The sequence below is a fragment of the Panthera leo genome, chromosome E2 (assembly GCF_018350215.1).
Source record: "Panthera leo isolate Ple1 chromosome E2, P.leo_Ple1_pat1.1, whole genome shotgun sequence".
In the NCBI taxonomy this organism is placed as follows: domain Eukaryota; kingdom Metazoa; phylum Chordata; class Mammalia; order Carnivora; family Felidae; genus Panthera; species Panthera leo.
Genome location: NC_056693.1, coordinates 49,150,356 through 49,164,234, shown reverse-complemented (window position 1 = coordinate 49,164,234; position 13,879 = coordinate 49,150,356). Strand labels below are relative to the sequence as shown.

General features: G+C 42.0%; 1 protein-coding gene across 8 annotated transcripts in view; it reads left to right on the top strand.

The window, feature by feature from the left end:
- Nucleotides 1-13,879, top strand: part of WDR59 (WD repeat domain 59) — an 85,747-nt gene that overhangs the window by 52,265 nt on the left and 19,603 nt on the right. For 5 of the 8 annotated variants that reach the window (XM_042918191.1, XM_042918193.1, XM_042918188.1 and 2 more), the window contains 6 exons: nt 13-177; nt 2,182-2,277; nt 2,605-2,761; nt 3,210-3,279; nt 8,303-8,456; nt 12,020-12,076. In XM_042918191.1, the coding sequence (XP_042774125.1) occupies nt 13-177; nt 2,182-2,277; nt 2,605-2,761; nt 3,210-3,279; nt 8,303-8,456; nt 12,020-12,076 (699 nt within the window). Of the gene's footprint in view, nt 1-12; nt 178-2,181; nt 2,354-2,604; nt 2,762-3,209; nt 3,280-8,302; nt 8,457-12,019; nt 12,077-13,879 lie in introns of those variants that run through there. The other 3 variants (XM_042918189.1, XM_042918194.1, XM_042918195.1) reach the window with 2 other exon arrangements.

The following is a 13,879-nucleotide window of genomic DNA, read 5'->3' as shown; positions in this document are numbered from 1 at the left end:
TGTCCCCTGCAGATGGATGCGGCGGACAGGAGCTGCACGGTGTCTGTGCACTGCAGCAGCCACCGCGTCAAGATGCTGGTCAAGTTCCCCGCGCAGTATCCCAACAACGCTGCCCCCTCGTTCCAGTTTATCAACCCCACCACCATCACGTCCACGATGAAAGCCAAGCTGCTGAAGGTGGGGGTCTGTGTTCACAAATTCTCCTCAGGTGTCTTAAGAGGAAACCTCTGTCCAGGGGCGTCCGTGTCTGGGTTGAGTAGTAAGGTCGAGTGAAAAGTCCGATAGAGAAGATTTGAAAGTCATCTGTCCTTCCGCGCCACCGGGTTAGCCCTTGCTGTTCACTGTGTGTAGCAAACAGTGGAGGTGGTCCTCAGCCTTTTTGGGTCGTGGAGCCCCTTTGAACATCTCATGAAACCGACACAGAAAAATTTGCGCAACTGTGGTATATAATTTCAGAAACACTGTGCGTGAATAGGATGCGGTTCCATAATTGCCTCTCATCTGCTCATAGATCTCATTAAAGCTGTGAATCAATCCCGGGTTAAGAGCCCTGCAGTACATTTTCATTTATCTGGAAACAGTAGGCAAGATGTATTCTGAAGCTAAGAGATACTTTATAATCAGAAAACAAAATGTGAGGTCACTAAAAAAGTTCATTCCATGAGAGGAAAGGGTGTCATCCCAGAGCGCGGCTGGCTCGTTGAACACGTGAGGCGTCCGGAGGCATGGCGGTGCCCGAAACAGGGCCAACCGGCATGGCGTCTGCCCTTAGCTGCTGGCTCAGGAACTTACTCTGTCAGTTCATGCAGAGCTAATCAGGCAGAACCCCCATTTAAACAGCCCCACGAGCTGGGGAGGCTACACCTTTTTCAGTGTGAGCAGCAGCCTGTGTGAAGTAACTGAAAAGTCCTGACCAACCAAGTTGACCCAAATGCTGTTCGCTTTGGCCTAGTTTGTATTATACACACTTGGCCCGTCTTCTTGGGATAAGATACGTAGCCAAGAAATTTTTCAGGTGGCGTAAAGATCTCTCAGACGTTACTTTGGTTTTGTGGTAGAGGTACATTTTGTGCTTGGAATTTTTTGAATCCAAGTATAATTAACATACAGCGTTACAGTAGTTTTAGGTGTACAATACAATGATTCAACAATTCTATACATCACTCAGCACCACTCATCGCGTTAAGTGTGGTCTTAATCCCCATCACCTATTTCACTCATCTCCCACCCACCTCCCCTCTGGTAACCATCTATTTGTTCTCTCTAGTTAAGAGTCTGGTTTTTTTGTTGTTGTTGTTTTTCTGTACTCGGAATTTGAATATTTCATTGTCTTATTTGCACATATAAAAAAAGGTAGATCTTCCTATTGGTATACAAATGATAGGATTAGGAAGTATCTCTAAAAGTCTAATTGAGTACTGTCTGACAGAAATAGAATGTAGGCTACACGTAATTTAAAATTTTCTAGTAATCACACTAAAAAAAAAAGGAAAGTAGCAGGTAAATTAACTTCAGTACTATTTTTACTTCATCCAGTATGTGCCAAGTGTTATATCAACATGCAATCCATATAACAATTGTTGAGACACTTTGCATTCTTGTACTAATAAGTCTTCGACACTTGGTATGAATTATATGCTTCCAGAACCTCTCGATTCAGACTCTCCTCACTTCCCATGCCCCGTAGCCCCACATGGGTAATGACTTCGTTACAGGACAGCCAATTTACATGCCTGTCTTCAGTATGTGTATGTCACTTTAGGTCTCCAGTATGTGCCTTAAAATGTTAGGATTTATGTTTTTAAAGAAGAAAAAAATTATAGTAATTTCCACTGGATTGAAATCTTCTCCCCCGGGCTTGTATTGAGCGTTACTTCTAAGGTACTGAGATTTTCCTGGGGGGGATAGGGGTCAAGCTAGGACAGGGCAGGAGTAGAATTCACAGTAAAGATGTGTGTGCACACCCTCGCTGAGGAACGGGCTTCTCGAAGAGGGCACAGAAACGCATCTGCTCTCCGCGCCTCTAGAGCAGGTGGAAAGTAGGTTGCTGCACTGGAAGCCTGAGGCACGGCTGTGCTCCAGTCTCCCTGCGTCTTCACGGCCTCCCACTGCTTTGAAGAATAAAAGTGAATCAGGAGAGAGAAGGTTGCTATTCTTGACTGTGTTTCGTGCCTTTTCTAGATCCTGAAAGACACTTCCCTGCAAAAAGTGAAGCGCAACCAGAGTTGTTTGGAGCCCTGCCTGCGCCAGCTCGTCTCCTGCCTTGAGTCTTTTGTGGTGGGATTCTTGTACCAACTCGTGCTTTGGTGTTTTGTTTCGTTTCTTCCTCCCCAAACTAATGTATCCTCATTTTGTAAGTCAGCTTTAAGACAGCCTGTGGTTTTTAGTATGTTAAAAATTTTTTTAAGTTTATTTATTTATTTTGAGAGAGAGAGAGAGGCAGAGAGAGAGGGGGAGAGAGAGAATCCCAAGCAGTCTCCACACTCTGATGTGGGACTTGAACTCCCCAAGTGTGAGATCATGACCTGAGCCGGAACCAAGAGTCAGACGCTTAAACGACTGAGCCACCCAGGTGCCCCTAGTCTGTTAATTTTTAAATTTCAGAACCAAGAAGACAGCACTTCCAGCAACCCCTTTGCACTCCCAAACTCCGTCACTCCGCCCTTACCAACGTTTGCCCGGGTGACCACTGCCTATGGGTCATACCAAGATGCCAACATTCCCTTCCCTAGGACCTCGGGGGCCAGGTTCTGTGGAGCAGGTTTGTCTTTCTTTTGGTTCTCTGACTGTAGATTGTGAGAGTGAGAAGCTGAGACTGTCCTATAGTCTATAAAGAAATCTCAGACAAACCAGAAAATTTGTCGTTGTTTCCTGGTAACTCAAAAGATTGCGAGAGTGTTAAATGGTATGATGCTGAATTGGCTTCTGTGGACATATCCTGAGAATACTCAACAGAATTGCAGTTTTAATTTTTTCATTCTGACGATCCCTGATTCTCAACGTAGGACAGGTCCCCTAGCAAAGAAGTAGAAAGTACCTGAGAAGCTTTTTTCTACCCCAAACACATCCCATCCTTCCTGGATCCTAGAGATTCTGACCTTTGTCCTTGTTAAAGTGTGGCTGTAGTGAGGACTGACCGGTGCTGCCTTCGGATTTCCCGCGTGCAACTCGTTGACCTTGATGTGCCCATGTGGTGTCTCCTTTGTCAGGCTATCTGGTGTATTTCACGCGGCCTATGACGATGCATCGAGCAGTGTCTCCGACAGAACCTACTCCGAGGTGAGCCTGGGAGATGCAGGTGTAAGCTGCACTCACGGAGCCATAAGTGGGCAGACATCCGGGGTTTATCACTGCGTTGGTCTTGGGACAGTGTGTGTTAGTTCTTCAGTAAATACCCATTAGAAGATTCATTGGAGAAAGATCAGGTTCATTAAATTGCTACTCAGCTGAGATATGTACTGTCAGGTTACCACCAGACCACTGGAAGAAGTTTGATACAAGTTGTTGTCAACACAAGGCAAATTCTTTTCTCCTGTTGCTAAAGTATTATTTGAACATTAAATAACGATAGAAACATAACAAAAAAAAGGTCATCTCTAGTTCCACAACATTAGTATCCCACTTCTAACATTACCAAAACATGTGAAATTTTTATAAACTACATTCAGTGGTTGGAAAAACTCCAACATTATGGAAGTTTTCAATTAAGATTTGAAAGCTGTTCTTTTCCATGGGGAGTCATCGTTAGCAGTTTAACATGCTTCCTGTCTGGTCTCCGTTATCTTTCTGTGTGTCCATTTTTTGTTTGCTTTGTTTTGTTTTTAAGAGGCGATCTAAGGTAGCAAATGGGAATGTGGACTCCGGAGCCAAACCACCGGGTCCAAGTCTTGGCCCCGCTGTTCTGTGACCTTAGGCAAGTTATCTAAACCGTCCTTGAGTTTCCTCACCAATAAGTTGGGGATGGTAGTGGCACCTACATACTTGGGTTGCTGGGAAGAATCGATGAGTTAATCCCTGGGAAGCATTTAGAATACAGCCTGGCGTGTGGCTCTGTGTTTCCCATTACTACTGTTTGTTTAAGTTTTCACTGTTTTACTCAAATATAATTCACATAGTATATAGTTGACCCATTTAAAGTATATAATTCAGTGGCTTGTTGTGTATTCACAGATCATGTGCAGCCATCACTATAGTCAGTTCTAGAACATTTTTAATTACCCTCAAAAGAAACTGCATCCCCTAGGTGTCAACACTCCCAAGTCCCCCTTTCTTCCAGTACTGGGCAAACACTGATGTACTTTCTGTCAATCATTTTGCCTATTCTGGGCATTTTATAGAAAAAGAATCATATAATTATGTGGCCCTTTGTGACTGGCTTCTTTCACTTAGTGTAATGTTTTTTTTAACTTTTAAAAAATGTTTATTTATTTTTCAGACAGAGGGAGAGACAGAGTGTGAGCAGGGGATGGCAGAGAGAGAGGGAGATCCAGAACTCAAAGCAGGCTCTAGGCTCTGAGCTGTCAGCACAGAGCCCGACGCAGGGCTCAAACTCGCGAACCATGAGATCATGACATGAGCTAACATCAGATGCTCAACTGACTGAGCCACCCAGGCGCCCCTTGCTTAGTGTAATGTTTTCACGGCTCATACATATTGTAGCATGGTCAGTAGTTCTTTTTTTGTTTTTTTAATTTTATTCTAGAGAGAAACGTGTGAGCAGAGGAGAGGTACAGAGGGAGGGAGAGAGAGAGAGAGAGAGAGAAGAAGAGAGAGAGAGAATCTTAAGCAGGCTTCCACACTCAGCTCAGAGCCCAACAGGGGGCTTAATCTCACAAACCGTGAGATCATGCCCTGAGCCAAAATCAAGAGTCAGATACTCAACCGATTGAGCCACCCAGGCGCCCCAGGACTTCGTTTTTATTGCCAGATAATATTCTGTCATATACATATGCCACATTTTATTTATTTCTTTATCAGTCTGTGGACATTGGGGTTATTCGCATTTTTTGGCTATTACAAATAATGCTGTTTTGTGCATTCATGTACAAGTTTTTGTGTGGACACAGCTTTTCATTTTTCTCCAGTATATACCTATGAGCAGAATTGCTGGATCACATCATAAAGGTTTTTTTTTTTCCTTAATTAATAAACTTCATGTTTTAGAGCAGTTTTAAGTATGTAGTAAAATTGGGTGGAGGGTACAGAGGGTCCTCATATACACCCGTCCCCACACATGCACAACCTCCCCCATACCACTGGTTTTTTAAACTTAAAAATTATAAGGTGCGTATGAGGGACTTCTGCCCCTGCAGTGCGGTGTCTAGGATAACATGAAAGTCCTCCCATTGCGAACACCTGGATGTATTGGATGAAATATAATTAGCATACTTCCAGGAAAGAAAGAAGATTGAACTGAGTGCATGAGGAGGCACCACTGCTGTCCCGGGAGTCTGCCAATCTCTGCAGTCACCTGAGCAGATGAGACCTTGACTGCACAGGCCTGGGGAGTTAAGTGTCAGAGACCCCATGTATTACTTGGGTTCCATTTTCGAAAGGTTGGACTAGAAAACAAGCACCTGCTCTCAGAGGGAAACGAGAATATGTGTATCTGGACTTTGGATAAGAGGGAAGAATGTTCCTATTAGAACGGTTTGCACACTAACAGTGTTTCAGTGAGGTCTCATTTACAGTACACAGATGTGAAGTGTATACCTTGATGACCAACACCCAGATCAACATAGAGAACAGGAGTTTTCTCTGTTTACACCCGGAGGAAACCAGTCTTCCGACTTCCATCATTGTAGTTGTGGTTTTTCCTGTGCTTGAGCTTCGTCTAAGTAACACATCAGGCAGCATGTGCTGTTTTGTGTCTCACCTGTTTTGCTAACTTAATGTTTTTTTGTTTTTTGTTTTTAATTTTATTTTTGAAATTTACATCCAAATTAGCGTATAGTGGAACATGCAAATTAGTTAGCATATAGTGGAACATCCAAATTAGTTAGCATATAGTGCAATAGTGATTTCAGGAGTAGATTCCTTAATGCCCCTTGCCCATTCCCCCCTCCCACAACCCCTCCAGTAACCCTCTGTTTGTTCTCCATATTTAAGAGTCTCTTATGTTTTTGAAATTGATCCACAGAGTTGCATATATCGATGTTCCATTGTATGAAAATAATACAATTTATCATTCTCTTCTTGAGGGATATTTGAATTATTTCTAGTTTGGGGCTATCATGAGTAGACCTACACACAGAAGTCTTTTTATGGACATGTATATTAACTTCTCTACCCAAGGGGCAGAATCCCTGGGTCATAGGTTAGGTGTATGTTTGATTTTTTTTTTTTTTTTTTTTTTTTTAGCATTGCCAAAAAGTCTGTCCCCAGTGGTTGTGTCATTTAACACTCTTACCGGCAACGTTTCAGAATTATAGTTGCTCCACATTCTTTCCAAAATTTGATATTTTCAATCTTTTCAACTTTAGTCATTGTGATGGGTATGTGGTATCTCATTGTGGTGATGACTGGTGATGTTGGGCAGCTTTTGTGTGCTCATTGATCATTTGGGTATATTCTTTTGTGATGTGCCTGTTCAAGTATTTTGCCCATTTCTTTAGGACTAGGTTTCTTATTATTTATTTGTGTCAGTTCTTTATTCTGGTTCTAAATCGTTTGCTGGAAGTCCAGATAGATTTTCTCTTAATCTGTGGTTTGTCTTTCTCCATAATGATTTTTGATAAATACAAGTTTTTAATTTTGATAAAATCCAATCTATCACTTTAAAAATTTTATGTTTAGTGCTTTTGTGTTCTAGAAAAAAAATCTTTGCCTAACCCAAGGTTACAAAAATATTCTTCTCTTTTAAAAGTTTATAGTTTTAGAGTCCTTCTTTAAGGTCTGTAGTCAATCTCAAATTAATTTTTTGTGTGTATGATGTGAGGTAGGGGTCAAAGTTTGCTTTTTTCAGTAGAGCTATATAGTTATTGTTCCAGCACCATTCATGGAAAAATTTTGACTTTCCTCATTGAATTTGCATTGATTAAAAAAAAAATTGCATTGATACCATTGTTGAAAATCAATTGAATATGGTTGTGGGTCTATTTCTAGAGTCTACTTTTTTCCTTTGCTCTATTGGTTTCTCTTTATGCCAACACTATACTCTTTTTTTTTTTCTTTTTTTTTTTTTAATTTATTTTTTAATATATGAAATTTACTGTCAAATTGGTTTCCATACAACACCCAGTGCTCATCCCAAAAGGTGCCCTCCTCAATACCCATCACCCACCCTGCCCTCCCTCCCACCCCCCATCAACCCTCAGTTTGTTCTCAGTTTTTAACAGTCTCTTATGCTTTGGCTCTCTCCCACTCTAACCTCTTTTTTTTTTTTTTTCCTTCCCCTCCCCCATGGGTTTCTGTTACATTTCTCAGGATCCACATAAGAGTGAAACCATATGGTATCTGTCTTTCTCTGTATGGCTTATTTCACTTAGCATCACACTCTCCAGTTCCATCCACGTTGCTACAAAAGGCCATATTTCATTTTTTCTCATTGCCACGTAGTATTCCATTGTGTATATAAACCACAATTTCTTTATCCATTCATCAGTTGATGGACATTTAGGCTCTTTCCATAATTTATGCCAACACTATACTCTTAATGTTGCTTTTATTTTGTAAGTCTTCAAATCTGCTAGTAAGTCCTCCAGTTTTATTACTCTTACTCAGGATCATGTTGGCTATTGGCTAGGTCTTTTGCATTCCTGTAAAAACATGACATGGCTAATTGGTTTCTACACAAAAATTCTCTTCATATTTTGATTGGAAATGTGTCAACTCTACGGATCAGTTTGGAGAAAACTGACATCTTGACAGTAATATGGAAACTTCTCATCCACTAACATGATACTTCTCTGATTTCTCAGCAATATTTTGTGTTTTCAACGCACATTTTTAAATTAAGTTCATTTCTAGGTATTTGATGCTATCGTAAATGAAAATTTTAAGATATTTCTAAATGTTTGTTTCTAATGTATAGAAATGCAGATTTTTATCGATTGGCCTTGTATCTAAATTCACTTGTTCATTCTCATAGTTTGTAGATTCCTTTGATTTTCTATGTATACAGTCTTAGAAGTATTCTCCGCTTTTGCAGACAAAAGTCGTGTTTTGTTCTTTTTGTTGAGTTTCCTTTTTTTCCCGTTTTACCCATCTTTTCCTCTTGGTTTCATCATGTGCTTAGGAGCAACAGTATTTGGAAATAAGGAAAGACTGAAGCCAGTATGGATAATTCTGTTTTCAACTACAGGTCTCTGTCAGCCTTGTCTGCTTATCATACTGGCTTGATTGCGCCAATGAAGATCCGCACAGAGGCCCCTGGGAACCTTCGTTTATACAGTGGGAGCCCCACTCGAAGTGAGAAAGAGCAGGTCTCCATCAGCTCCTTCTACTACAAGGAGCGGGTAAGCAGGAGAGGCATGGCCTCTGATTCTCATTCCTTCTAGATTTTCGTTCTTTGTCTCTCTGCCTACTCTGCACAGCAGCTAAGTTAGCGATGCCCCTATAGTCTCTTTCAAAATGAGTTGGTTCAAGAAAGACCTTTGCTTCGTTCCTTTCAGTTGGTTTTAACTACTGTGAATTGTGTGTGTGGAGGGATGGGTTGGTTCTTAGAATCCATATTCTTCGCTCCCCATTTAACCCTATGCTTGTTACCCCCATTTACGAAGCTTGATTCCCCTTGTTTCAGGTAGCATAATTTAGCTACAGATCTTCCTTCATATTCTGATGTTTGTCAACAAATTTAGGGATGCTTCTGAAGGCTTGGGATCTCGATATATTTAGAAGTTCATAGTGGTGAAAAGTTAAAGTTGATCTCTAAGAGATCTTAGGCTTTTACTAAATCTCCACTGAAATGCCCATCTGAATGGTCAGTTTATACAAAATCACCTGAGCCTGTCCTGTGTTCCTGAGTTCTTAAGGAACTCATCATTCCTAATGTAGCTATTAAGCTGTCAGAAGCAGAAGCCTTTGGTGACGACAGTGTAGAGAATGTTGGCAGAGCGTAGGAATGCTTCTAAGAACTCTTCCTGTGTTGTCAGATTGAGAGGCTGGTTTAAACTGGCTTTTAACTGAAATGATGTTTTAAGCAGAGCTCGGTCCTTAGGAATTCTTTGTTGTCCCCGGCTAAATGATGGATTGACTCTAATTGAAATGTGTTTTTTAAAAAATTGAATTATTTTAAATAAAAACCCAATTTCCAGCAAGTGTTAGAGGTGTCTTCACCTCAATTGCATTGTATTGTCTAACCTTGGTTCACACTGATAGTTGTCCACCTCTGACTTTGTTTAGTCTTAGAGTTTGTATGTGACTGAAATGAGCGAGCGGCAGGAGCTGATGCTTGAGATAGGCCGACCTTGGACAAAACCACTCATTTGAATGGGGACAGTGATATTTTTGTTGCCTTTCCGTAGTCCCCTTCTTCACATCTCTGATGGAACTGTGCCCCTCTGGCCGTTGCTGACTGTCTCAGAACACATATATCCCCATAAGTCCTTTACATTCAAAATTTTTAGGATTTCCCCCCCACTCCCTCCAAGCAAGCTAGCAGTCAGCTGGCTAGATGGTCAGAACTAGGGCATTTTATTGACATAATAGCCAAACAGACTCCTGGTTGGGTAAATGGGGGAATTTTCTTGAGTGTGAGGGCCCATTTGAGGAGATCTCTTAGTCCAAGAGAGTTCTCAGTCCTCCTTTGAATCATGTCATGTGTTACTCATGCTTGGGTTTGGATTGGGAAAGTAGGTTGACTAGCACTTTTGACCCTGATAGTGCAAAAAGGCCACGTCTAGTCAAAATAACTCCATTTCCGCCATGGGGCCTCTCCTAATGCAAAAACATTTGTAAAGCCTTACGCCCATGTTTTTCACGGTCTGGCCTCTTTTACTATAAATACCACAATCACAAAGAGGGACCAAAGGCACATAGATAATTCCCTTGTATCAGGTAGGATCTGCTGGGGAGGAGGGTGAGGACTGTGATCCTTCATTTTGGGATGATTCCCGGTGTACAGCTTCTCCACAGAAAATGGGCTCTTATAGTCCCTTAGGATGACCTAGTATAGCAAATGGTCTTTAAGTTTTATTTGAGATAGTGACCACATAAAAGGGGAGCAGACACTTTTATTATAATTTTATTTGAAACTTTTGTATTTCTGTATAATATACGTACAGAACAGTTCACAAATCATTAGCAGTAACTCAGTGAACTAACAACACCCAGGCCAAGAAGTAGAACATTATAAGAACTCTAGAAGCCCTGGGGGAGGGAGGCACATTTCAGTGGGTGACAGATAGGTAGTAGTCATTAGGTGACATCCTATGAAATTACTGATATTTGACCATTTTTAATCTCAAAAAAAAGTTTCATGTGGTTCAGCTGTATAAAGTAGTTAAGTGAGTGAGTCATTTTGTGATGAATCTGAAATAAATTCATCTCTCCTTAAACCTTGTTCACGTTCATCCCATTTACACGGGGCAGAGGGCGGGGTGGGGGAGTTAGGGAAATGAAATACGGCAACCCGGCCATGATATCTTATATAGGCCATCTTCCTTCCTGTTAGAGGTCAATATGGTTTTATCCCTCAAGGAGTATTTTCTTATCCTCAGGTATCTAGTTTGACATGTCAAATAATACCACTTTTATTACTTTTGTTCTCGAAATGATTCCAGATCACTAAATTTCTCTGTGCTGAAGTCTTTATTTTCAGCCCCAATTTTTCTCCTACATATTTTTATTCTCTTTTAGATCTCTACCCCTGAGGTCTATAAATGAGTAAGAATAAAGGAAAAAAAATATGACCATGTTAAAGTATAGCAGTGTAGGAATTATAGAGTATTTTGGAGATTATAAGAATCTTTATGGAGTCTTTGGGGATTTTCTGTTCGTTTCTCTTGTTTTTTGGTGTGTTTTTAACCTGCCCTACTTAGGTCATATTATCATATTCACCCAAATGTTCTCCAGATGAAATTCCAAGGTTCTCTCCTAAATATTTTAAAATGTGAGAGACCTAAAAAAAACCCAGCAACAACTATCAAATTTCATAGGAAGTTAGAAAGTCCAGAGAGATGCTAACGTTCATTTGGTAACTGGACCACCTATTAATAGTTGGTGAAATATTGTTTATTCCTAGGGCAATTCAGAAGACCTAGAACTTGGGATAAACATTAGGCATTGGCCTATAAACATTTTTACATTTTGCAACCTCCACCCATGCTTCAGTTTATGTTACTAAAATAGCTCTAGTGTAAATAACTGAGGAGGTCTTAAAGTTAATAGGATAATTTCTGATTTCCCATAAACAGTGCTTTTCAGCCCCAGTTTCACACTGATGCGCATGTTGTTAGCACGTGCCCCCGGGACAGCAGCTTTTCAGCTTTGCTCCCTCATTCCCTTCATTTCTCATGGGCTCTTGCCTCCCCATGGTATCACTCCGAAAATAGTCCTGCAACCCCAAGGTCAAGGCTTCCAATTTCCCCCATTGGCCCTACCCACCCCAACCACACATCAGAAACAATTTGGTGTTAGTCTACCAACGAACTTCTTCATTTTTAGGAATGAGAATCTTCTCGCACAAATGTATGCTCTTGGTGGGGAGAGTAGACCCTCTACCTATTTCTCTGCTTGCCCTACGATCTTAATCCTCATGAGAGTACTATAAACCTTGACCTTGTCAGAGCTGTATTGATGCCAGCCTCCTGAATATCTTGAAATGTGTTTGGAACCAAAGAATTATGACATTGAAGCTGGGTTTGGAGTGCAGTGGGTCTGGAGGGAGGTGAGGGAATCTCCAAATATTGCTGTGGTTAGGTTCAGATTTTTAGTCATGCAAACCTGATTTTGCAGTATATTGTGGTACCTTTTAATCCATCAAATATGTGGGAAGCTTTCATTTTATTCTATATTTTTCCCTTTTAATTTTCTTGGTGTTTTTCTTCCCTCCTCCTGGGTGTAACGTTTTCACGCACAGATGTCTCCTCGCTCTGCCCGGCGACGTTGGTCCATACAAGCAATTAACGACTTCCCGGTACTGTGCGCTGTGCAAATGCTCTCCTTGACTAATCCTGTCTGCCCAAAGGCCCAAGAATAAAATGCCACCTGCCTGGCTTTGAGGAACCTGAATGACAGGCTGGCTGGTTTTCAGGACCAGCACAATAAATTTTTCACTCTTGGGAGTCAAGTGCCGAGGGCTTCCTCTTTTTTTCATCCAGTTTCAAATGGATGAGTACTGGTATCATTAAGGATTGTGAATGGACTTCTTTGAAAATGAAGCCAAACACTGGGTTTCTTGGAAAGAACCCCATCTGTAAGCCTTTAGCTCACCTGATTTCATTTGGAGTATTTGTATAATTTCCTGGAGCTTTCAAAAGCCTACCTTTGGCATGGGGTGAAGCAGAGGAAGATATAAGAGGCTTCCACCATTTTGTCTCTCTGTTTTTATCGTCTTAGTCTAGTTCAAAGAGGGAAGTGCTCACCTGCTTCATTGGCATGATGCATAAGCTAGTTTTTAATCCTTCGGGAACTCTCTGGAACAAATTTTTTCCTTACCATCAGTATTTTGCATTGCACCAAAACCTCTGCTGTGGACATCTCTCTTCCTTTTCTTTCCTTCTTACTCATTCCTATTGGCCATCCCCCTCTTCTGTCTTCCTCTCCCACCCCCTCCATGTTTCAGTAGTGCCAAGGTGGCCTCAGGCTGTGTAGGGCAGCCTTGTGGCTTTTGTGTAAATTTCACTGGGTCTACAAAATATTTAGGGGAACAGTCCTATAGCCTTTTCATATCAAAACCAGTTGAAATCAGGAGCCCTGATTCTCAGGTGCCACTGCTGCCGACAACTTGGAGGCGGAGCCGCCAACGTGGCCACCTTTCCTCCAAAAGCCTGTCCCAGCCAACCCGACTGTGGAATTTCCACTGATTTTCCAGAAGTCTCTGCTCCTGCTGCTATTGAAATAGGAACTCATTTTGACTCACTGCCCACTCTGCTGATTATGCATTGTTGGTGGGGTTGCTGCGAAGCAGTTGGTGGCTTATTCTTGGGCTGTTTTTACATTTAACCCATTTATTGGCATTGATGTCGCCTCCGGTTGTAGCAGTAACACTGGTGGTACAGTCGCAAGCTGGCTATATTGGTTGTCATTCAGTGCTATTCGCACCAATGCCTCCCCCTCCCCCGGTCCTTTCCTCCCTGTCCTCTTTCCTATGATCCCATGAACGCCTTCTTGGTATGTTCAGAGGAGCATCCCGGTGCTCATCATGTGATAATTGTCTGTCTTGTTGTGTCTCTCTTCCCTCAATCCCTGCTTATGAAATCTGTGGGGAAGGGGGCATTTTCTACTGATGGGGCATTGAGAAGACCTAAGAGAAGTGCGGGGCCCTTGGCCTCCCACAGGTACCGATCCTTGCACAGAAAAGTATCCAGATGTAAGCCCGTCAGAGTGGGACTGCGGCAGCGCAGGAGGCTTAAGGGGCTTTCGTGCCAAAGTGCCCTCCCCTCCCCTGGAAAGTTCAGCCCCATGTCAGCCTCGTGTGTCATCAGCTGACAGTTGCACAGACGAGAGATTCCTAAAATCGCCAGCAAGATGGAAGGGAAGAAGAAGTCTCGGGGAGGAGTAGTTGGGATGGGAACCCTTTCTTGCTGCAGGAAAGTTGTCCGTGCTCGTTAGGAAGCAGCAAGGATGCGTAGCCCAACCTCTTATTTGAGACTGAGCATGTCTTCGTTTAGGCAGCCTTGTTATAATTGCATCCCCAGAATATTTGGCCACTAGACTGAGTACCGAGGGACCCTCTAGGCTGAAGGGGAAATAGTTCATACCTAAAAACCACCAACCA